The sequence below is a fragment of the Chanodichthys erythropterus genome, chromosome 16, assembly GCF_024489055.1.
Source record: "Chanodichthys erythropterus isolate Z2021 chromosome 16, ASM2448905v1, whole genome shotgun sequence".
Taxonomy (NCBI): Eukaryota; Metazoa; Chordata; class Actinopteri; order Cypriniformes; family Xenocyprididae; genus Chanodichthys; species Chanodichthys erythropterus.
The window spans coordinates 39,506,461-39,533,138 of record NC_090236.1 but is presented as its reverse complement, the minus strand read 5'-3'; the positions used below and the strand labels follow the sequence as shown (position 1 = coordinate 39,533,138).

The 26,678-nt window shown below is 40.6% G+C and overlaps 1 protein-coding gene across 7 annotated transcripts in view; it reads right to left on the bottom strand.

Annotated features, from left to right (window-relative positions):
• The window catches only part of LOC137003669 (uncharacterized), a 106,730-nt gene that overhangs the window by 29,893 nt on the left and 50,159 nt on the right, over positions 1-26,678 (bottom strand). For all 7 annotated transcript variants that reach the window (XM_067363891.1, XM_067363892.1, XM_067363894.1 and 4 more), the window contains one exon: positions 3,714-3,914. In XM_067363891.1, coding sequence (XP_067219992.1) covers positions 3,714-3,914 — 201 coding nt within the window. The remainder of the gene's footprint in view (positions 1-3,713; positions 3,915-26,678) is intronic.

Below are 26,678 nucleotides of genomic sequence, written 5' to 3'. Positions count from 1 at the left end.
ACAGCACTGATTTTTTTATGCCGTTAAGTAAATTTAATGCTATTAAATCCTGTCATAATTTACTCACTCTCATGTCGTTCCAAACCTGTATGACTTTCTCTCTTCTGTAAAACACAAAATAAGATATTCTGAAGAATGTGGTCAACCAAACCATTTTGGTTAAGCTACCCTTGACTCCAATTATTTTATTTTTTATGTTACACAGAAAGAAAGTATGTTTCTTTCTGTGTATTCATGTTTGTAATGACATAAAAATATTCATGTTTGTAATGACATTAGGGTGAGTAAATTATGACATTTTAGGTTGAACTACTCCTTTAAAACAGTAACATGTTTAAAGAGTTAACACCTAATTTATGTAAGACACTGATATCTATCTTTCATGATGCTCTCATTGAAATAAAATTTTACTTCAATTAAAATTCATAAGAACTATGAAAAATGTCATAAAACATATATAAAGAAATAAAAACTAAAGCTTTGTCCTTATTTCATGGGATCCAGACTTTAAAGCTGTTTTGTTAAATTATCCTTTAATTGCCCTGATGAAATTTACTATGGTTTAACTGTAAGATGGTAGACAGAGCACAGGTAAAACCATGCTTCTTATTACCATGGGTATATGGTTTCTAAAATAAATAATAAACTATAGATTGTGTAATAAAATACTGTAAACGTAAAAAATACGAAAACAGCCTTTATGAAAGAAAGTGATTTATATTCCGCAATATAAGTAGGCCTAATAATAACAGCATTTTTAATAAACACATTTCTGCCAAAACACCATATTTCTTCACTGTTAGTAGCTGCAAGGTAAATTACTATAAAGGTGGTGGTGTTGGATTGACAAGCTTGTAGTTGTGTGTATTGGCATTTTCCAATTTACCTCGTCATGTCTTTACATGGTTGCGGCTGTTTTCAGCTAGATTCACCACCGGACCTGTATGTTCCCATATCACGCGACTGTTTTAAACAAAATTCTGAGACAAATCTGAAAGTATCAAGGCATCAAGCGACTTGCACTGTTTATTACTTCATTGGGCGGCAGAACCTCAGTGCATGTTCGGCAGCGGCAGCGGTGAGCGGGTATTTACCTTTTGCAGTTTCCTGTGCGCTCCAATTAAAAACAAAAAACAGCACGGGAGAGGGAGGTCTCTCTCACTTTGTCCTTTCAGTTCAGAGGACAAACCAATGGGCCGCTGTAAATAAAATAAAATAGGCTAAATAAATAACCTTTTATTGGCCCCAAAGTGCGTCGACCCAGATTACCAGTCCAGCCCTGTCTGTATTTAAACTCTTAGTTCTGTCTGTTCATTTTCTGTGTCGTTTATGTTGAAGTGGTTGTGTTTTATCTCTTCTATGTGTTAGATATGTGATTAAAGACAGTGTTATTGTATTCTTCATCGTTGTGAGCTTAATTACAACCAGCCATTCTTGAAAATTTGTTACACTGTTTTTTACTCTGTTCTCACTTCTGTCTTGATTCACAGCAAAGATTTGTCAGATTTCAGCATATGAAACTATTTTACAGCCACAAAGTTTAAAATGCTTTAAAGTTTAATGCTCTTTTTACTGACAAACATACAAACCGGTTAAAGGATTAGTTCACTTTCAAATGAAAACTAGATAAAAAGTTTGTAGACAAACTTTAAGTTGACTTGAAGAAGTCTAACCAGAAAGTTTGAAATAGTTTTAAAAGCTTAAAGGGGCACTCAGTGATATTTCAAATACACTGTAAAACTGTAAGTCTGATCAGTTAGAAAAGATATAGCACATTAAGTCGAATTTGGTCAGAAAAGTCCGAAAATTTAGTTTCAGAAAAATAAGTTTAAAAAGCATTTAAGTAAGTTGCTTTTCCAAGCCCAAGCTTTACTCATCCTCAAGCCATCCTAGGTGTATATGAGACCAGAGCAGAGCATCATTATTATCAATTATATTAAAAAAAAAACATTGTTAACGGTTTCAATGTAGTAACATACTAACTATTAATGTTAAATTAAAGTAATACTGTTTGTATGTGTTTTATAACAGGGCCTCAACAGGGTGCGGAATTGTTTTACACGATTTTAAACGTCTCTAAAAGTTCCGTAGTCAAAACGCATCATTTCCACACACAAACATCTGAACTATATCACGTGGTGAAGGTAGAATCAGATATGAATATATAAAATAGTAATAATAAATAATAATACACTTGGTGCTTAAAATGTGTCTAAAATGCAAAATAATAGTTAAAAAATATTTTAAATTTTTTTAAAAAAAAATAAGTTTAAAAAAAGTTCTATAGGGCCTAAGTATAAACAGCTTGTGAAAATTAAAATGAAAAAAAAAAAAAAAATGTTAAATGCTGTTTTATTTATTTCATCTCATTTTTTGTAAAGTGCTTTTGTAAAGTCATACTTTTGCATATTGTTTTGATCTGCTTTTACAAGGGTTACTATTAATAGTGTAATAGTTTTTTGGTGAATTGTATTAAAAGCAGACCAAAAATCCTAATAATCAAACTAAATCATAATTATTAATCTAATAATATATGTATATAAAAAAATCGAAATCAAAATTCAACATTCACAAATGTATTGTCCCCGGAGCACATATTTATGATGGATGAATGTGGATGGAGACAGTTTCTTCAGCTCATACTCATTGATCCCGTTCACTGCCATTATAAAGCTCGGATGCATCAGGATATTTATTAATATTTCTTTTATTATGAATGGCTTGAGGGTGAGTAAAGCTTGGGCTAATTTTCATGTGAAAAGTGAACTAATCCTAATACCATTTCTGAATCTTTCTTCAGATGGAGATGCAGCGCTACAAATGATGTGACTTGTGCCCTGTTGTCTTAGTTCACTTTCTAATTAAATTTTCCTGATAATTTACTCACCCCCATGTCATCCAAGATGTACATGTCTTTCTTTCTTCAGTCGAAAAGAAATTAAGGTTTTTGATGAAATCATTCCAGGATTTGTCTCCATATAGTGGACTTCAATGGAGCCCAAACGGTTGAAGGTCAAAATTACAGTTTACAGCAATCCCAGACAAGAAGTAAGGGTTTTATCTAGAGAAACCATCACTCATTTTCTATTTTTTTTTTTTTTTTTTTTAATTTATACGTTTTAACCATAAATGCTCATCTTGAACTAGCTCTCTTCTTCTCCATTTGAATTCCAGCAGTGTAGACACTGCTAAGGGTATTACTGTCCTCCACAGGTCAAAGTTTGAACTAAATTGTCAATACAATATTCTAGTGCAAGTATATAACAATTATTTCAAACTATGACCTGTGGAGGGCAGTAATACACTTAGCATTTGTCTACACTGCTGGAATTCAAAAAGAGAAGAAGAAAAAGAGCTAGTTCAAGAGCATTTATTTTTAAAACTTATAGAATTTATTTATTTTTAAGAAAATGAGTGATAGTTTCTCTAGATAAGACCCTTATTCCTCGTCTGGGATCATGTAGAATGCTTTTAAGCTGCAGTGAAACTGTAATTTTGACCTTCAACCGTTTGGGCTCCATTGAAGTCCACTATATGGAGAAAAATCCTGGAATGTTTTCATCAAAATCCTTAATTTCTTTTTGACTGAAGAAAGAAAGACATTAACATCTTGGATGACATGGGGGTGAGTAAATTATCAGGAAATTTTAATTTGAAAATGAACTAATCCTTTAAAATAAATGAAATGGTAAATAAAGTATAATGATACTAACTGCATGCAAACTGGTGGTGATGATAATGATAGTTTCTCCAGCTTGAATTGTGGGTTCATCAGTAGATCATTGAGGTTTTTCACTCCAGAGTCTCCTAGTTTATTCCAGCTCAGGTCCAGCTCTCTCAGGTGTGATGGGTTTGATTTCAGAGCTGAAGTCAGGATGACACACTGTTTCTCTGTAAAACTGCAGTCACTCAGACTGAAGACAGAAAGAGAAAAGACAATGACTCAGATCTATGATGATCAACTAACATGTTTATCTTCATCCAGCAGACTTTTGCTGACAAATAAACAGGGATATCCAGGTGCAGGTAACATGGATAAAGACACATTGTTCATTTAAATATACTACCGACATTGTAACAATACAAAGGTTGAAATTGCGAATCTATTCATGTATTCATGCGACCCGATAGTATATGAGGGGTGCCTAGATAACATGTCATCCACTTATCGTCTGAAGGGACTGTAAGCAGGCGGGCCCCGATGCATGGCAAAGAGACGCAGCATCTTGTTCCCTGTTCTCAGGGAACCATGGTTACATGCGTAACCTGACATGTTCCATATCGAAAGGGAACACAATGCTGCATAAAGACGCTAGGGGAACGATATACTCATGCCGCCATGCTGAGGGGAGTGCATGCCAACGCAGTAGCAGTGACAACTGTCAGAATCCGGTAAATTCAAATGAAACACCAGACCCACTCACCCTACGGGTCACATCTGGGCTGTCAATGACAGCGCTCCCAGCCATCAAAGCCTCATCTATAGGCCTAAAATCACTTTCTGAGCCGAGTCTGACCAAAACTTTAGATATAACAAGATGGTTCATTCATAATATTATAAAAAAAAAATAGGAGAAATAAAGTGCTCTCGCATGAGACTGGACATGCACGTTAGCTGGAGCAACCTGAAACATAAGCTTTTAAATGCATTTTAAGCGTCATAGAAAACATTCATGTGATAGTTTATCTCAGATTTTGTTGATGATTTGAAATAGGCCTATGCTATTTAAATGTGAGTGTGCAAGGCTTCTAGCAGTTTCTAAGATTTTAAGTTTGTTTGCATTACTGTTGCACAAAACAGAAATAGGAAAACTCAATGATCACCGTTCGCTTGCATTAACTCTGCCCGCTTTGCTTCTGATGGCTGGGGTCACTCCTGTATTTTCACCTTATTTCCCAGCTCATACTTTGCAAGATTCAAAACACACGCATAGCGCTGACTGACTTTCAACACGGCCAGGTGATCTCAGAATCAGATCGGCTCGGGTATACACACAATGTTAAACAGACCCGGGAACCGAAGTAATAGATTGGGACCCGACCCGGACCCGTCTGACCATTTAAAATATAGACCCAAACCCGTACGGGTCCCGGGTCCTCGGGTCTTGGGCCCTCTTTGTAGACCTCTACTAGGGATGCATCAAAGGCAGAAATGCATAGCAGACTGCCCAAATATTCCTAGCACTAGGCCTAGGCCAGCTACCAAGGCGGCCCTAATGAGGGCCAGCCCAAAGCATAGAACTACCTGGCGCTCTAGATCTACCAGGCGCTCTAGATCTACCAGCCTCACAGAATAACTCTCACCAATGAGAGGAGGCACAATCACTAGCTGAAAAACTCTATTAAAACCTTAGCTATCCTAGATAAAGTAGAATTGATGCTAACCAGGTAACAATGTCAGGTGGTCCTGAGGGCTAACACTGGACATTTATTCTATCTGAAGTCAAGCGCTTATCTCAGTATACAAAAAATCAGTTTGTAAAAAGGAAACAAACTACTCTAATCTGAGGTGGCTACCAAGGTGGCAGCAAAGGGCCAGCCTGTAACAGAGCAGCGACTTCAGATCTACCCAAAAAATGTATTTGGAGGAAACCAGCTTATTCCCCAAAGAGAACATAAAGGTTATTTTCATTTATTTGCAACCAGCAAAGACTCTTAAAACATAGATGCAACCATGTCTAGATATTATATACATGGGGTTGAAGAACGGAGCCTTCTGGTCCCATCCTGGTTAAGGACTCAGACCTAAGCGGCATAATCAAACTCAGCAGTTCAGCCTGGTGCGTCTGCCACACAACACTCATGTGCAGAGCAGCAACAGCCTTACCTACTGCTGCATATGCCCCGCCATCTAAGTGAGATGTCATTTTAAGGGGCTTAGATGGCAGAGTCTGAGTTTAAAAATGTCAGTGTCCACTCCCTTAATTATTTTTGCAAGAAAAGTGCTGAATAATAACATTTATTATTATTATAATCAGCCGGAAGCATTGACATACCCATATTCCTTCCACAAACGATACACAGGGAACAGTGGTCTAAAAGAAACACTTTAATATTTAAAGAGTAACCAGACCTAAAACAGTTCGACCTGCGGCCACAGGGTGGTGACCTAACACCATGAAAAACATGAAGGTCTTTCACCCTTATCACAATTATTAAGCCTAAAAATAAATTTTTTAGAATTTTTTTTTTGTTTTTTTTTAGGAATTGAGTTCTCCCATACCGCCTCAACCTCAATATGCGGGCCAGAAAGGAATGGGAAGCTCACGTGAGCTGTAGGATTATGACCAGAGAGAAACCAATCGTCATTCTTTGTGAATGCGCGCGGTCTCTCTCCTAACGCGCTGCCATGGCAACTGTAGTCTGCCAGCAGCGAGTTCCATAATCTCTAACAACTCAGAGTACATGGGACAGGGTGGCTGAGAGAGGATTCAGTAAACTCACTCTCTCTATCCTCCTCAGACATCTCCTGGTCGGCTGAAAATGCACTCTCAGCTGGACCTGAGGATGCAGAAGACAATGCATCCTCTCCCAGCAGGTCACTCTCGCGAGCAGCCGAACATTGCGAGCCGTCACGCCCCTCTCAAACTGCAAACTGTCCAGCAAGCTCCATCTCCGCCCTGCCTCAGCACGAGCGGGACCGAACCACCAAGCCCAGATGCTGAACTCTCTTCCCTTGAGAAGAGACCCAGACGAGAACGGAGCGTTCTTAAAGGAACACGCTCACAGTTTGCATAGGCAACTCCCTCGAGAACTTACCATGCGTGCTCTTCCCCAGACAGAAAACGCACAGCACATGTGTGTGGTCTGGTGTCAGATAGCAAGGACATGGATCCAGACACTTAATAATCCTCTCTGTGCCTTTCACTTTGCCGGATAGTGCTTCACACAAGACAGTCCCTGAAGACGATTAGAGGATGACATGTTATCTGGGCACCCCTTATACACTACCGGGTCGCATTTTGATGATGTCATGGGCTGTCACGGGTCAAAATGATATTGCTGAGATTGGATATGTGTTTCAGACACCAGGTCACATGGAGGCATTCCCCTAGCGTCTTTACGCAGCGTTGAGTTCCCTTTCGAAAAGGAAACACTGTTTGGAAGTTAGTCGGCCCAAGTCCAACAACAAACGTCTAACCAATCAGCATCAGGGGGCATATGACGGCCGAGGAGAGAGAATGAGCAAGGAGTATGAGGTCTCTACAGAACAAAAGTGGGCATTTCTGTATTTGTGGGTGTTTATACAGTGGGTACGGAAAGTATTCAGACCCCCCTCACATTTTTCACTCTTTGTTATATTGCAGCCATTTGCTAAAATCATTTAAGTTAATTTCTTTCCTCATTAATGTACACACAGCACCCCATATTGACAGAAAAACACAGAATTGTTGACATTTTTGCAGATTTATTAAAAAAGAAAAACTGAAATATCACATGGTCCTAAGTATTCAGACCCTTTGCTCAGTATTTAGTAGAAGCACCTTTTTGATCTAATACAGCCATGAGACTTTTTGGGAAAGATGCAACAAGTTTCTCACACCTGGATTTGGGGATCCTCTGCCATTCCTCCTTGCAGATCCTCTCCAGTTCTGTCAGGTTGGATGGTAAACGTTGGTGGACAGCCATTTTTAGGCCTCTCCAGAGATGCTCAATTGGGTTTAAGTTTCCCTCTATTGCAACCAGTCGTTCTGTCCCTGCAGCTGAAAAACATCCCCACAGCATGATGTTGCCACCACCATGCTTCACTGTTGGGACTGTATTGGACAGGTGATGAGCAGTGCCTGGTTTTCTCCACACATACCGCTTTGAATTAAGGCCAAAAATTTCTATCTTGGTCTCATCAGACCGGAGAATCTTATTTCTCACCATCTTGGAGTCCTTCAGGTGTTTTTCATGTGTCTTGCACTGAGGAGAGGCTTCCGTCAGGCCACTCTGCCATAAAGCCCCGACTGGTGGAGGGCTGCAGTGATGGTTGACTTTCTACAACTTTCTCCCATCTCCCGACTGCATCTCTGGAGCTCAGCCACAGAGATCTTTGAGTTCTTCTTTACCACTCTCACCAAGGCTCTTCTCCCCCGATAGCTCAGTTTGGCCAGACGGCCAGCTCTAGGAAGTGTTCTGGTCATCCCAAACTTCTTCCATTTAACGATTATTTTTTTGTAACCTTGGCCAGATCTGTGCCTTGCCACAATTCTGTCTCTGAGCTCTTCAGGCAGTTCCTTTGACCTCATGATTCTCATTTACTGACATGCACTGTGAGCTGTAAGGTCTTATATGGACAGGTGTGTGGCTTTCCTAATCAAGTCCAATCAGTATAATCAAACACAACTGGACTCAAATGAAGGTGTAGAACCATCTCAAGGATGATCAGAAGAAATGGACAGAACCTGAGTTAAATATATGAGTGTCACAGCAAAGGGTCTGTAAACTTAGGACCATGTGATATTTCAGTTTTTCTTTTTTAATAAATCTGCAAAAATTTCAACAATTCTGTGTTTTTCTGTCAATATGGGGTGTTGTGTGTACATTAATGAGGAAAAAAAATAACTTAAATGATTTTAGCAAATGGCTGCAATATAACAAAGAGTGAACAATTTAAGGGGGTCTGAATACTTTCCGTACCCACTGTATATCATCCAATAAAAATGATCCCCTTCACCCGACCCCTCCCCTAAACCCTACCCACACTCTGACATGGGCAAATCAGGTAACGCTCTCAAAAACGCCCCTCTGTTTATGGCCTCGCCCATCAATCATTAATGTACTGCAGAGACCTGAGGGCTGTTTCATAAAAGACACTAAGAAAAGTGAGAATTAAACTCCAAAACCTGACTTGAATGAACCTAACAAATGAGTTGGGGCTAAAGCGGTTTCATAAAAGGAAATTGAAGTTCACGCAGTCCCGCTAATTTGATCCAGGTTTACCAAGTCAAGATAATTGTGCGTACATGCTTTTCTTAAGCAGCCCTAGGTCGATCATGGATCAAATCGATCCACCACAGGAAACAGCATACATTTTGTGCTATTTTATGAGTTTGAGACATGGTGTTTTCCTCAGTGCATAACTTATTTTTCACAAGTTTATTCTCCATCTGTAAATGTTAGAAAGTCATGCAAATATTTCCATTTTGCTGCTAAACGTCACAGTGAATGAGCGCTGCTGCGCACATGCGTGCTAAACAGATGGGACACAATAGAAGCGCAATAATTCAGACTAAAGTATACATTTTGTGTGTGTATATATGATAGTGGTTAATAAAGTCAAATAATTGTATGTGAGAGAGTCAGCTGTAATATCATTGCGTTCCTATTGGTCAGTGTTCGAGAAGCTCAGCTTAGCCTGACAGTTAGCCTGCCCCGGACCAGGTTAGTTTCCCAGCATATGTTGCCAGAGTAACTGAGTTTGAACTTATTTAAAGGTGCTAAAGAGGATGTTTTGTTTTATACATTTTTGCAATATTACTTGAAACTGTCTTTACTAACTGATAAAGGACTATTTATTAGGTGCACTGAAAGGAATATTATTAATATACATCATCTGTGCACGAGGTAGGGCCTTAAAAACATCAGCCAATCGTTTACGCGATCATCGCGTAAACGATTGGCCCTCTGGCTTGTCAATCACTGCCATGACGTTCCTTGTGAGAGACACGCGGCTGCGCGCTCCAGTAACTTTCCACACTCCACAGGCGCCGCATGCAATGTTTTTGTCAGGAGACAGGAGTAACAACTGCAGATTATGAGTAACCTGCGGTGAGTCCGACATGATGAATCCACTAAGTGTGTGCGCGGCTTTAAGTCGCGCACACACTTAACGATTGTAAGGCCGATTATGAATGTAAATTGATACTTATGACTGATCGCGCTCAAATGCGTCCAGTCAGAGCCAGTTGCGTTCAGTCTGCGATTACAGTCGGTGTTCAAATTCCATGTGAAAGTATATAAATCTGCTTCAGGAGCAGGAAACAATCGCTCTATGTTGAGCATAGTCTTAGAATGTTTTAGCTAGTCGTTAAATGTGTGCCCGGCTTAACACAGCGAATGCCGGTGGTAAACACTGGTGTTCCAATACTCGTGCACGAGTTTTGGGAGGCATTCCCTCGAAAATTTGCTGTGAAGGAGGGGGGTTGTTCTTACGCATGCGCTCATTTAAAAAACTCAGTCGACGAAAAGATCCTCTGTACCACCTTTAAGTTTGCTTTATGAAACAGAATTCGCTGACAATAAGTCTGACTAACTAAAATAAGACTGGCTTGTTTTATAATCTTGTTTTATTAAACAGCCCTCTGTACTTTTTAAACCTGATTGATTCTTTTGACCTAACACAATTAGTGAATGGTCCGGCTCATATGCAAGGCCACACATTAGACCTGGTATTAACACATACCGAAGATTTAGAACTAAATGACCAGGTTATCTCCGACCACAAACCTGTACTTTTTAATATTCCCATCTCATGCTGTTCTGTCAATCCTGTGAAATCTCTGTAATGCTTTCACAGATTTTCATCTACGACTAGTACAGAATTTGTTGCAATGTTTAATGAGGTGTGTAAAGTGTCTGGCTCTGTTCTTCAGGATATTGGTGTTTATGAGCACTTGTACTGGTTGCATTCAGCCTGTAAAGAGGTGTTAGACACAGAGGCTCCCCAAAAAAATAAACAGCGCAAAGTTAGGTCTGATCCATGGTTAAACGATGAGATAAGAGGTCGTAGGCAAATTTGTAGACAGGCAGAAAGAAAATGGAAGAAAAATAAGTTGCAAATTAATTATATTTTTAAGGAAGCACTAAAAAAAATTTCAGAGGTCTGTAAAAACAGCTAAATCTAAGTACTTTGTCGAGCTAATAGAAAACAATGCTAATAATCCTAAGACATTGTTTAATATTATAAATACAGCAGTAAACCCTCCTATATTAAATGTAGATTCATCCCCATCAATATGCAAGAATTTTTTTTAATTCATTTAAAACAATGATTGAGAATCTTAGAAGGACGATTCAGCAAATGAGTTGTGACTTTTTAGGCTCTGTTACACAGACCGCTGGTTTTTAATCAATTTGAACTTATTACATTTCAGCAGTTATGGGAAATTGTAAGTGGGTTCAAACCTATTGGGTCAGTTGTTGATATGGTTCCTCCATGGTTTTTGAAAGAAAACTTTGAGGCTATTGTATTCTTCAGATTGTAAATAAAAGCTAAGATACAGGGTTTTTTCCTAACATTTCCTTTGTGCAACCTGTACTAAAAACCCCAACTTAGACCCAATTGACCTGACAAATTTTAGACCAGTTTCTCATCTATCTTTTCTGTCAAAAAGTTTAGAAAAAGTGGTGTTTAGTCAGCTACATGTTTTTTTAGAACAGAATAAGATTGGTGAACTTTTCCATTCCGGCTTCAGAAAGTATCACTCCATGGAGACAGCCCTTTTAAAAGTTTTTAATGATTTATTGGTGACTGTGAATGCTGGTGATTCAGCAGTGTTAGTTTTATTAGACCTAACTGCAGCCTTCAATACAATAGATCATCCGGTGCTGCTTTCACGGCTAAAAGAGTACGCAGGGTTGCAGGGTAAGAACCTAAATTGGTTTAAATCAATATTGACTGACAGAAGCATGGCAGTACAATTTGGATCATATACATCGAGAGCGACATCACTTATATGTGGTGTGCCTCAAGGCTCCATCCTGGCCCCCACACTTTTTTTACTTTACATGCTCCCATTGGGGGATATTTTTAGAAAACACAATATAGAATTCTACTGCTATGCGGATGATATACAAATATATCTACCGTTAACTAATGGAAAAAGTCTATAACCTTTAATGTCCTGCCTCTCTGATTAGCAGCCAGCCTCTCAGCATGGCTGGCTTCTAATTTCTGGCTTCTTAATGAAAACAAGACGGAGGTTGTAGTGTTCGGCCCCAGAGGAGCTAAGGGCACAGCAGAGTTAAATTTTGGCCCACTGTCAATAAACGTTAAAGAATGTGTTAAAAACTTGGGCGTTTTTATTGATAGCTCTCTGAAGTTGAACACACAGATTAATCATGTTGTAGAGTCAAGCTTTTTTCATATGACAAATCTGGCCAAGATGAAATCTTGTTCGACATTTAAGAGTCTCGAAATTGCAATTCATGCTCTCATTTCATCAAGACTGGATTACTGTAATTTGTTATATAAAGAAATTAAGTCAAGTCTCTATCTTACGGCCGCAAAAGGTTCAAAATGCTGCTGCGAGATTATTAAGGAATATTAAAATGCGTGAACACATCACTCCATCCCTGGTCTCCTTACATTGGCATCCTGTACAGTACAGGATTGATTTTAAGTTACTTTTACTAGTATATAAATCTCTGCATGGCCTTGCACTGTCTTATTTATCAGATTTGTTAAATGAGCATCAAACAGGAAGAACACTGAGATCAACAACTCAAAATTTACTTAAAATTCCAAGGACCAAGTTAAGCCGGAAAGGAGATTGTGCATTTACGGCAGTAGCGGCAAGACTCTGGAATAGCTTACCTATGTATGTCAGGGATGCTGACTCAGTACACATTTTTAAAATACAACAAAAGACACACTTGTTTGCCATGGCACATCCCTCTTGATATATTTTATTATTATTATTATTGTTAATGTGTGTATTATTGTTATTATTAATATTGCATTTATTTCTTTTTATACCGAGATGTTGTAAAGCACATTGGTCAACATGTGGTTTTTTTATTGCATTTTAACTATACACACATACATACACATTTCCATATAACATAGACGATGAGGACAACCCGTCCACCCCCCCCCCCCCACCCCCCCAAAAAAAGCAAAAAAAAGCAAAACAAAACAAAAAACAACAACAGAGCTTCTCAGTATTTTACATTGATATTCAATACCACTTCTTTTCTTAGCCTTCTATTAACATCTTTCCAACTCCACCACGTTTTAAGAATGATCTGAAAGGTCCCCAAACTCCATCAAAAACTGTATATTTATTCCTTAAAATGTACACTCACCTAAAAGATTATTAGGAACACCATACTAATACTGTGTTTGACCCCCTTTCGCCTTCAGAACTGCCTTAATTCTATGTGGCATTGATTCAACAAGGTGCTGAAAGCATTCTTTAGAAATGTTGGCCCATATTGATAGGATAGCATCTTGCAGTTGATGGAGATTTGTGGGATGCATATCCAGGGCACGAAGCTCCTGTTCCACCACATCCCAAAGATGCTCTATTGGGTTGAGATCTGGTGACTGTGGGGGCCATTTTAGTACAGTGAACTCATTGTCATATTCAAGAAACCAATTTGAAATGATTCGAGCTTTGTGACATGGTGCATTATCCTGCTGGAAGTAGCCATCAGAGGATGGGTACATGGTGGTCATAAAGGGATGGACATGGTCAGAAACAATGCTCAGGTAGGCCGTGGCATTTAAACGATGCCCAATTGGCACTAAGGGGCTTAAAGTGTGCCAAGAAAACATCCCCCACACCATTATACCACCACCACCAGCCTGCACAGTGGTAACAAGGCATGATGGATCCATGTTCTCATTCTGTTTACGCCAAATTCTGACTCTACCATCTGAATGTCTCAACAGAAATCGAGACTCATCAGACCAGGCAACATTTTTCCAGTCTTCAACTGTCCAATTTTGGTGAGCTCGTGCAAATTGTAGCCTCTTTTTCCTATTTGTAGTGGAGATGAGTGGTACCCGGTGGGTTCTTCTGCTGTTGTAGCCCATCCGCCTCAAGGTTGTGCGTGTTGTGGCTTCACAAATGCTTTGCTGCATACCTCGGTTGTAACGAGTGGTTATTTCAGTCAAAGTTGCTCTTCTATCAGCTTGAATCAGTCGGCCCATTCTCCTCTGACTTCTAGCATCAACAAGGCATTTTCGCCCACAGGACTGCCGCATACTGGATGTTTTTCCCTTTTCACACCATTCTTTGTAAACCCTAGAAATGGTTGAGCGTGAAAATCTCACTAACTGTCCAGATTGTGAAATACTCAGACCGGCGCGTCTGGCACCAACAACCATGCCACACTCAAAATTGCTTAAATCACCTTTCTTTCCCATTCTGACATTCAGTTTGGAGTTCAGGAGATTGTCTTGACCAGGACCACACCCCTAAATGCATTGAAGCAACTGCCATGTGATTGGTTGATTAGATAATTGCATTAATGAGAAATTGAACAGATGTTCCTAATAATCCTTTAGGTGAGTGTAAGTTATCTTTTCCATTGACATATTTGTTACCATTTCTTTTAGCCAACGTCCTATACTTGGAGCACAAATACTTTTCCAATTTATAGAAATAAGCCGTTTTGCTTGAAGAATACCTATATTTATAAATATATAATCTTTCTTTTTTAACTTGACCTCTTTAGGATATAAATGAAATAAAAGTACAGGTGACAGTGGGATGTTAACATCTAGGATCTTTTCTTTCATACCTTTCAAAAAATTTGTAACTTCCTCGCACTCCCATATGCAATGATATAATGTACCTTTAAATTTGCTACATCTTAACCAAGTGTCAGGGACATTTTCATTATATTTATGCAAGATCACTGGAGTTATATAAATCTGCATCAACCAATTGTAGCAGTAGCAGTTTCAGGTGTGTGTTCATTGTCTGTGATTTGAGCTTTTTTACATGCTTCCATCCAGTCCTCCATCTGAATATCACCATTGATATCCAATCTCCAGGCTTCCAGTTTATAGATTGAAGAGTCCTTTGATCCTGACACCAGCATATTGTATAATGATGAAATTAAACCCTGACTAGAACAATTTATTTTAATTTATTTTTCTAGAATAGACAATGTTGGCATATCCAGAGAATTATTTTGTGATTTGAGTATGAAATTTCTTATTTGTAAATACTTTTAAGAAATGTTTTGTAGGAATATTGTATGTATTGACTATTTACTCAAATGTCATAAGAGTATTGTTAACATATAGATCTGCTATCTTCCGGATGCTCTTGTTGGCCCAAATCTTTAAACCTGCGTCCAACCTGCCTGGTTTAAACTTTCTATTGACCCAAATGGGACTAAATCAAGATAAAGGGTAGGTGACACCTAAATATTGGTTCATGTCATACCATACGGCAATCATATTTATAATTATAGGGTTGGAAACATTTTTTTTTAAGATCTTAAAATTCTGAAGAGTATAAATATAAATTTAAAGGTAGGTCAAATTTCATAGCAGAAGATTCTATATCCACCCAAGGTAGTCCTGAGATAAAAAAAAAAAAAAAACTGTTCTAAGTTGGACTGCCCAATAATACCAATTATTGAAGGTTAGGACACTGTAGACCTCCTCTCTCATATGGCAAATACAAAAGTGTCAGTCGGAATTCTGTTATTCCAAATGAATTTAGTGAATATGTTTTTACGTCTTTGAAAAAGAGATTTAGGGGGAGGTAGGGGAATGTTCTGAAATAAATATAAAAATTTTGGTAAAACATTCATTTTTAAGATATTTATTCGTCCAATTAAAGATATGGGTAAGGACAACCATCTTTCTATGGAGTAATTAACACTTTCAACAAGCGGATCATAATTTACTTGTACAATATTTTCTAATTTTGGTACAATTTTTACACCCAGATATGTAAAACAATCAACAATATTCAAGGTTGCAGCACAGCTACTAGGTTGCTGTCTGTCAATCTCATTTAGATACAGAATAGAACTTTTAGAATTATTAATTTTGTATCCAGAAATTTCTCCAAATACACTAATAAGGTCCAATAAAGCAGGTATTAATGTATCAAGATGTTTTAGAAAAAGAATTACATCATCAGCGAATAATGCAATTTTATGTTCTATCTGTTTAATCTTAATGCCTGGTAATTCCACATGTCTTTTTACTGGTATAACAAAAGGCTTGATGGAGATGGCAAAGAGCAGAGGAGAAAGGGGTGAACCTTGTCTGCACCCTCTTGAGATACTAAATGGTTTTGAAACTATATTATTTATCAACACTTCTGTTGTAGGGCTGTTATAAAGTAACCTAACCCACTTAAAATACCTTTCACCAAACCCAAACAACAAATCAAACAAATAAGACCATTCAACCCTATCAAAGGCCTTTTCGGCGTCCAATGATAATAGAACAGTATCTAGTTCACTCCTCTTTTCATGAAGAATTTTTTAGGACTCTTCGAACATTATGAAATCCTTGCCTGCGTTGTATGAAACCATTTTGATCCTCTCCTATTAAATTTGGTAAAATACCTTATAATCTCTTGGCTAGAACTTTACATAATATTTTTGTATCTGAATTTAACAAACTAATTGGCTGCATATTTTCACACTTTGTGTTTGATTTTCCTGGTTTTGGTAATAATGTGATTAAAGCACCTCTCATTGATGTAGGAAGAAGACCTTGGTGATACGCCTCTACTATCATTTCCTAAAAGGGGGTTAGTAACTTTTTTTTAAAACGTCTTATAAATTTCTATAGGAAGCCCATCTGGGCCCGTGGCTTTTCCTGATTTCATAGAATCAATTGCTTCTCCAATTTCTTGTAATGTGAGGTCTTCATCTAATTTGATCTTTTCTTCAATTAAAATCTGGGGTATATTTAGACGGTCTAAAAATTGCATATTGTGTTTCCAAATTTAATGACCAATAATTCATTATATAGGGACCTGAGTAATAATAAATTCTCATTTGCTTCTTCTGTATCTGTAGTTTTCTGAAAAAAAAATCATTTTCTAATTTTTTGATCTGATCTTCTAATCGTTTCATTTCTAGTCTAGACCTCCTGGCTTTTGAGCTGCAAAAAACAAATAATATGTCCTCGAATAAAAGCTTTGAATGCTTCCCATCGAATACCAGCAGATGTTTCAGAATTATTAATTTCAAAACACAGATCAATTTGTTTGTTCACATATTCTATAAACTCGGGATCTTGAAGCCATCCTATCTGAGGTGCCATTTAGGGGGATTCTTTATGAATTTGGTATTTTTGTATGATAAGGATACTGCTGCATGGTCAGAGATGACTATGCTGTGATATATACAGTCTGTTATTTTGTTAAGCAATTGTGCAGATATTAGATAATAATCGATAAGCCAGAATAACATGAATATGATTTTGCTGTTGGATTAAGATCCCTCCAAGCATCTGATAAATTTAGGCCTTTTATAAATTCCTGTATCAATTTCCTAGCTTTAGTATGCGTTTTATCAATCCCTATGGAACGATCTTTAGTAGAGTTTAGTACACAGTTCATATCCCCTGCGATAAGATAGTATCCAGGCAAACTAGCAGTTAGCAAAAACAAATAATTAAAAAATTTTGTGTTGTCATCATTTGCACCATATACATTAATTTAATTGATCTTTTCTGAAAAGATGGTACATTGTAGCACAATATATCTTCCTAATGGATCTTTAGTTACCTTCTGAACCTGTATTGGTACTGATTTATGAATTAAAGTCATTACTCCTCTTGCATTAGAAGTGTGACAAGCAGCAAAAACTTGTCCTTGCCATCTCCGTTGAATCCTGATTGTTTCACTTTTTACCATGTGGGTCTCCTGAAGAAAAACTACTTGTGCCGGTAATTGTTTAATCCTCTCCATTAACCTGCTTTATTTTTTTTTTTTTTATATTACCCAGTCCTCTGCAATTTCAGGTTAAAAATTTCACATTCCCTGTCTCCCCCATGATCTTTTACTTTTCCTATTAAGAGGCATGTTCCTTTTTATAGACTCACAGATCTTAAATACTGAGAAGTAAAAACTACAAATAAAAACAATCATGAACAAAACGTCTCGGGTTACAGATGTAACCCTGGTTCCCTGAGTAGGGAACGAGACGCTGCGTGACAACGCATTGGGAACCTTCTGCGTGATGTCGTCACTGAAGCACTCATGTATCTAACCAATCGCGTAGCGAGACGTCAGAGACGGGTGACGTCACGGACCAGGAAACTATAAAGCACACCCGGATGCAGAGCACGGTAGCTTCTGGATAAGTCTGAAGCAAGCACTCACAAGTGTGCAGGGGTACGGCAAGAGACGCAGCGTCTCGTTCCCTACTCAGGGAACCAGGGTTACATCTGTAACCCGAGACGTTCCCTTTCGTGGGAACTATCAACGCTGCGTGACAACGCATTGGGAACGCAATCCCAACTGAGCCGTAGCTCAAACACTTGTCAAAGTTATCTTGACAACCCGGAGGACCCTAGGGTGGAGCCGATATCAAAGTTATAATACTTAATAAATGTGTGCTGGTATGACCATCCAGCTGCATCACATATATCACCCATGGAAACTCCTGACATCAAAGCTTTTGATGCCGCCATACCCCTAGTTGAATGGGCGCGAACATTCAAAGGAGAAGGCTGTCCGGCCGCTTCATAGGCAAGTGAGATGGCCTCGACCACCCACTTGCTCATTCTCTGCTTCGATGCTGGGCCGCCTTTTTTTAGGGGACCAATAACAGACAAACAATTGATCTGACTTACGCCACAGGGCAGCTCTGTGGACATAAGCATCCAAAGCCCTTACTGGGCACAGCAGATTAAATTTTTCCTGATCCGCAGATTCAAATGGAGGAGGATAGAAGGCCTGAAGCACAATGGGGCCTGGGACATTGGTAGGGACCTTTGGTACATAACCCGGTCTAGGATACGGGAATGCTTTCACCATTCCCGGAGCAAAGTCAAGAAAAGAAGGAGCAACAGAAAGTGCTTGTAAGTCTCCTATCCGCTTCAGAGAAGTGATAGCCAAAAAAAAGAGAATCGTTTTAAGAGTAAGGAACCTCTCAGGAACCTCCTCTAGTGGTTCAAAGGGAGCCTCAGCTAACCCCTGTAAGACCACGGCCAAGTCCCAGGCCGGAACCCTTGTGCGCACTGGAGGCCTCAACCTCAATGTGCCACGGAGGAAGCATGTGACGAGGGGGTCTCGACCTACCGAGATATTCCCCTCAAGAGGAGCATGTTATGCTGAAATTGCTGCAATGTAAACCTTCAAGGTTGAGTGAGATAGGCCCTCCGAGAATTTTTCCTGGAGGAATTTTAGCACACAGCTAATAGAAGAAAGGACAGGGTCCGTATTATTGTTTCTACACAAGGTAGAAAACAAATTCCATTTGTAGGCATGCAACTTCCTCGTGGCGGCAGCATGGGTCCCTGGGACAGGAATCAAGGCTTTTTCCACATGACCCGAGCACGAAGGCATCGCTGCGTGACTTCGATCATGCGAAAAGGGTTTCCCCTCAGGGAAATTCCCTTGGTCCTGTGCCACCACTGTAAGGGTCTCATGTGCAGAAGGCCAATAGTAATCACGTTGGACGCAGCTGCCATCAGACCCAACAGTCTCTGAAACTGTTTTAAAGTGAGAGTGGTTCGAAGGGAGCCTCAGCTAACCTTTGTAATACCACAGCCAGGTCCCAGGCTGGCCTCAACCTCAGTGTGCCACAGAGGAAGCGAATAACGAGGGGGTCTCGACCCACCGAGAAGCCACCCTCGAGAGAAGCATGAAAGGCTGAGATAGCCGCAACGTAAACCTTCAAGGTTGAAGGCGATAGGCCCTCCGATAATTTTTCTTGGAGAAATCTTAGCACAAAGCTGATAGGAGGGTGGACAGAGTCCATATTATTCTGTCTGCACCAAGCAGAAAAAAAAATCCGTTTATAGGAATAAAGCTTCCTCGTGGCGGGAGCTCTGGAGTTAAGGATGGTCTCCACAACCTCAGTTGGAAGACCAGCATCTATGAGCCTGGCCCCCTCAGAGGCTAGGCCCATAGCTTCCACAGTTCTGGGCGGGGATGTATTATCGAGCCGCCCGCTTGCGACAGGAGGTCCTGTCTAAGGGAAAGCTCAATTGGGGAGCCGTCTAGTAAGGACACTAGGTCCGAGAACCATATTCTGGTTGGCCAGAAGGGGGCTACCAGTATTAGGCTGACCCCTTCCCGGTGTACTTTCTCCAGAACTCCCGGGAGCAAGGTGATCGGGGGAAATGCATACAGACGTAGCTTCGGCCACGTCTGTACCATGGTATCCAGACCCAGAGGTGCTGGATGTGTTCGGGAGTACCAGAGTGGTCACTGGGTTGACTCTCCCAAAGCAAATAGGTCGACTTCCGCTCGACCGAAATTTTTCCATAGGAGATCCACCACTTCTGGGTGGAGTCTCCACTCCCCGGGCCTCGGCCCCTGCCTCGACAGGGCGTCTGCTCCCTTTATACCCCAGGATGAAAGCTGGCTTCAGAGAGAGCAGCTTCCCTAGGGACCATCGGAGGATCCGACGGGCCAAGTAGTAAAGTTGGCAAGACCGCAGACCCCGCTGATGGTTTATATATAAGACCACTGCCGCGTTGTCCGTGCGGACCAACACATGATGGCCTCTCTGGTCTGGGAGAAAGTGTTTTAATGCTAGAAACACCACCATCATCTCCAACCGATTTATGTGCCGGCCTGGTATGCAGAAAGGCTTTCACCATACCAGGTGCAAACTGCTGACAGCGCTTGTAAATCACCAATTCTCTTCAAAGAAGAGACGGCCAGGAGAAAGATAGTTTTAAGTGTCAAGAACTTGTCTGACACCTTCCAGGACCTCCCATAGACCCTGAGCTGAGCGACCACTCATGATCGCCCCCCAGCCCGTGAGGGAGGCATCTGTCGTAAGCATTACACGACGACCAGAAATCCCCAGCACGGGTACCTGGGACAGGAACCAGGGATCTTTCCACATGGCCAGAGCACGAAGGCATTGCCGCGCGACTTTTGATCATGCGAAAAGGATTTCCCCTCGGAGAAAATCCCCTGGTCCTGAGCCACCACTGTAAGAGTCATACGTGCAGAAGGCCAAAAAGGTATGACGTTGGACGCAGCTGCCATAAGACCCAACAGTTTCTGGAACTGTTTTACAGTGAGTGACTGGCCTAACTTCACCCCTTTCACGGCTGCGAGAATGGAACTCACACGAGCAGGAAACAAATGTGCCTGCATCATGGTGGAGTCCCAAACTACACCTAGATAAGTGGTAGTCTGAGCCGGAACTAGCACACTCTTTTTTTTTTTTTTTTTTTTTTGGCATTGAGCCTCAGCCCGAGCCTTTTCATGTGGTACAGAGCAGCATCTCGATGTTGAACTGCTAGTTGCTCTGATTGAGCTAGAATCACTTTCTATGTAATTCAGTACGTGGATGCCCTGGAGTCTCAGTGGAGCCAGCACTGCATCCACGCACTTCGTGAATGTGCGGGGTGATAATAACAGGCCGAAAGGAAGAACCCTGTATTGGTAAGCTTTGCCCCCGAAAGCAAACCTGAGGAACTTCCTATGGGAAGGATGGATGGACACCTGAAAGTATGCCTCTCTCAGGTCTATCGCCACAAACCAGTCCTTGGACCTGATCTGTGGGATAATCTGTTTAAGTGTAAGCATCTTGAATTTGAGATTTCGTATTGAGTGATTTAACACATGTAAATCTATGATAGGACACATCCTTCTTTGGAACAATGAAGTAGCGGCTGTAGAAGCCTGACAGCTTGCTGGGAGGAGGAACCCTTTCTATAGCTCCATTTCGCAAGAGTGTCATAACCTCTTGTTCCATAACCAGAGACTGCTTGGGGGTCACCACTATGGGAAAGACCCCATTGAATCTGGGCGGGCGAGACCCTGTAACCCTCTGATGAGCAGCATCCATTTTGATATATTCGGTAGAAGTTTCCATTCTACCATAAAATCTACTAAGGGAACCAGTCTCTCGAGACTGACCTCTGGTGTTTTTGAGCACTCGATTCAACGTTCTGGAGCGGCGCACCGGCAGAAAACAGACGAATCAAGTCATAACCGGCTCTCCTCGGAGAGTCGGTGGAGACCGTTGTGCCCTGACGCACACTGGGTGGCAGGGTTAGCATAACGGCCCCCTGAGGGCGCCAAAGGGGGACGGGTGTCAGGTATTCTAACACAGGACCCCCTCCGGAGGGGGCTGCCCTCATGGATCCTGGCCCACAGATGTCAGGACCTCTTTGAAGCCTTCTTGGTGGTAATAACAGTCCGCAGATCTGTCCTACTTCACAAGGACTTCAGCTGTGTCACCTGTCCCGGTCCCCAAGCTTTCTGCGGGGGAGCAAGGGTGGTGACACCCTTTTCCTTTAAATTCCTCAGAATTTAATGTATTCAATATTTCATTTAATCCTTAAATTAAATGCAGCCCAAAACAGTCAAAAATGACAGGCTGAATATATTAGAATACAAAGAGAATTATAGCTCGTAATAGTTTGCAAGGTATTATAGGGAAAGAGAGAAAGGGAAACTCCCGTCTACTCAGTTCCCTCCAGATATATATATTATGTATAAACATTATATACAATATATACTACGTGCACGCAATCTATGCGCAGCCTTGGCAAACGCAAGATCCGAGCGAGCCGTATATTTTTTTTTGCACACTTAATCTACGCGCTGCCTCGGCAAACGCGAGATTCGAGCTATATATTCCTTATTGCAGGCTTAATCCACGCGCTGCCTCGGCAAACGCGAGATCTAAGCCTCGTGTTAGACTTTTATTCCCTCGAGAATAAAGCCAACAGGAGTGGAGATAAAAACTCCCGCTAGTTCATTTCTTTTACACTCCGGGACATTTTTATGAATGAACCGTCAGCTGCTTTGTTTTTGAACTGACGTGCATGCTCCACTCCCTAACACGATGTGTGTGAGGTGGCGAGTCCTCAGATCGATATCACAATATCCACCTCCTCAGAGCTGGCATGTGAAATACCGGTGCCTCAACCCGGGGAAGAAACCGCAGAGCGTGCTTCCACCTGGGAGACAGCACTGAACCTGGCAGGTAAGGGCAGAGAAAGGGCAACGCCCGTCTCTAACCCCTCTGTCAGATCCATTTGTGAACCCCACGAATGGCTTCTTTTCCGCGATCCGCGGGGAACACTGGAACACAGTATTCTGAGAGCGAGTTTCTTTTTTTTTTTTTTATATATATATTGCACACAGACGGCTCCCTCGAGAGCTGCCCAGGCTTACTCAACTCCCATTCAACTGCTGTATCTTTTTTATATATATATATATATATATATATATATGGATTGGTGTGAGATACTCTTGTCCTCAGACAAAGATATCGTGACTTGTTTATATGAAATAAGACAAACAACACCAAATAAGACACACGATAACATAGAGTGCTTGCTGAAGACACAGAAGCTACCGTGCTCTGCATCCGGGTGTGCTTTATAGTTTCCTGGTCCGTGACGTCACCCGTCTCTGACGTCTCGCTACGCGATTGGTTAGATACATGAGTGCTTCAGTGACGACATCGCGCAGAAGGTTCCCAATGCGTTGTCACGCAGCGTCGATAGTTCCCACGAAAGGGAACACATATTGCTAAGATACATTGAACAACAACACCATTTTCCCCAGTACCGTACATGCTACTGCATTTAAACACCCACCCCTAAACACCCCTTATATACTGCATTGATTGGTCCACACACCCGTGAGAAACTATCAGGTACCTTTATCTATATATATTATCACAGCCCTAAATTTATTACAAATTTATTATTATTTGTAAACTTATTCTCACTTATTATATTAGAGTGTAAATGCATATTTTCACATCTCCATAGAACAATAACAACTGAATCTGCCTATTTACAAATTACAAATTTCAAAAATTACATGTTACCAATACAATCGAACATATTATTGTTGATTCAGTCCTCATAACAAAAAAAAAAAAAAAGAAAAAGAAAAAAAAAAAGGATAACGAAATTTGTGGAATGCAATCTGACCTATTTTAAAGCAGCCTACAATCAAGACTATAATAGTCCAGCTGAACTGCGCCCACCTTTATTCTTTGTCTAATTCTTCTATGAAGCTTTCCACTGCCACTGGTGTGTCAAACACCCTTGATTTATCCTGATGTGTAACAAGTAGACGAGCAGGGTAGATGATCCTGTGCTTACTGATTCCTCTCTCTCGTAGACTCTGTCTCACACCATCATAGGCTCTCTGCTTCTTGTGAACTTCTGCAGAAACATCTGAATGGAAACAAAGAGTGTGTTCCTTGTATGAAATCATCCCCTTGGACCTGGCCGCTCTTAGCACCTGTTCTTTTTGTTTGTAGTTCAAGAACTTCATTATTAGTGTTCTTGATGATGCACTAGCATCTCGTCTTGTGTTCTGGTCACCTATGTTTCGTTGTGGACCCACTCTATGTGGGCGCTCTATGACTACAGATGTGCTCGAGTCCATTTCCAAAGTTTTTGGAATCCAGGCCTCTAAGAAAGCACATGCATCGTTTCCCTCTTCTTTTTCCAGTAATCCCACCAACCTTAGGTTGTTCCGTCTGTTTCTGTTTTCCATGTCGTCAACTTTGTCTGTCAGTTTTTTAACTTGTGATTCAAGTGAGTTCGTGTGAGCACGCAGCTGAACGATTTCATCCTCCGCTCCCGAAATGCATTCCTCGGCCTCTTTCACTCGCTCCTTCACCTCTTTGATCGCTGACATAACGCCGTCGATTTTACTTGTAACTCGTTTGTCCATTTCTTTAATGGCTTGTAAAACATCTGCATTGCTGGGGTTCAACTCAGTTACTTTCATAGCTTCACTGTCGTCATCTTCCTCCATCTGTCTTAGCTCGTCTGCGTGATCAGAATCTTGCGACAGTGATTTTGAAGGATTATTACTTAACAATGTAGGAGGGTCGTTTTCTTTTGTCTTCTCAGTACCGCTCCATAACCGGAAGATGGTCAACATGTGTTGTTTGAATAGTGCTATACAAATAAAGCTGACATTGACAAGAGGGAGATTTGAAAATAAGGAAAAAAATCTGTAGAACGAAAAATGGGAAACAATACAAAACAGCTCAAAAGAATCTCACTGGAATGAAGGTTTGGGCAAGCGCTTTAGGACCCGGTTATATTAGAAAATCTTTCCAGCGCTAGAGAGAGCTAAGAGAGAAGGCCAGAAAACTGCTTTGATTCCGATTTCTGATTGACACTGGGTTTTGATTGTCTGGAGCTGTGAAAATCTGTGCTGTTTGCAACTAACAAAGAACACTTTGTATTTACTCTTGTGTACTGTATGTTCATTTTTTGTGCTTGTCATTTGTTCATCAACTGCGCTTTATTTTTCATGAAGCATTTTGTTGCGCGTCAGCTGTGATAAACAGACATCCACTCACATTGCGTGTGTAACAGTGGCCAGATAGTGAGAGTTCTGCAGTTAACCCTTTCGAGCGTGAGTTTAAAATATTCTAACTGTCCCCCCAGAGTGAGTTTTTTTAAGGCGACCGTTATTTTAGAACGTTTGCCTTTAATGTTTCCATAGCGACGCGTCTTGCGTGTCACGAGCGCTGAGCGCAGCCACAATAACACTGTATGACAGGTGGATCGCTATTATTTTGTTTTTCCTTTTTTATTTAAAATATTCACAAACTTGCTTACCATGTCATCAACTATCTGATATTCAGATCCTCAAATATGTGTAAGTGAGTGTGTTTTGTCGTTTAAAAGCCTTTATAAATGATCTTTATCTTGATCTATAACGCGAGATGGGCGGCGCCATCTTAGTTTGCTCCTCAGTTCGCATAGTCCTGTCAGTCGGATTTACAGCAGGTGAATTCATCAGTTTCTCCCGAAATATATGCAAGTAAGTGGCTGGTGAACTGGAAGAATAATAGAGTAAACTTTGTAGTTACTTGGGCCCATTATGTGTGCCTGATATGAATAAATGTCGGCAAATTGTTTATGAATGGATTGTTATTGCTCCTTCCACTGATGTCTGACATCAGTGTGTATTTTATAAACTCTAAATATATTGTTTTAATGGTACTTATGCGTATTTAAATGTCTGAAACCTTAAAAGAAACGTTATGTGGCTGAAAACACTGCATAGCTGTGATATATGACAAGAGCTGAGGGCGTCCGTCTCGCAGCCAGAGCGCGAAAGCACAGTTTGAATCTGGCAGTTATGTGACGTCGCTGAACGTTCGAAATCCCATATGTGGGAAAGCACGCCCAGGGGCACTGAAATAAAAATCCCATATGTGGGACCGTACCGCTCAAAGGGTTAAACCACTGCACACTGATGACTGCTAGAAAATGCAGTGCTTGGCGTCATTGGTAGGACTTTTTTCCCAGTGCTAGCACGCTGGGTTTTTCTCCTAGGGTTTTTTTTCCACCCCTGGGAGTCAGCCGACATTGGCTAATGTAGCACCATCTTGTATATGTTACATATTACCACGCTTGTTTGTACAGCTTATTTTTAACCACTTCCCTTTTTTCTGTGCTTCTAATATGTAAAGCTGCTTTGAAACAATTACCAATTGTAAAAGCGCTATATAAATAAATTTGACTTGACTTGACTTGGTAGTGCACTCGCCTTGCATGCCAGCAGCGATCAGGCCGGGGTTCGAGAGGTTATGATTGGAGTGTGAGTTTTGGAGGCGAAGCAATGAAGAGAGGGGTGTGTTTGTGTGGGTTGATTTCAAATATCAACAATGTCCAACAGCGTAGTTAAAATACCACTTACTGCACCTTTAACAGATTAAGGAATGAAAGTATTTCCTTAATCAGAAGACAATCAAACAAGTTTTGGAAAAGGTTCATCTGCTTTAGTGCTGCACTGTGAGAGAGTGTCACGTCTGTTCTAGGTTTAGTTTAGTTTATGTTTTCATGTCTTTTA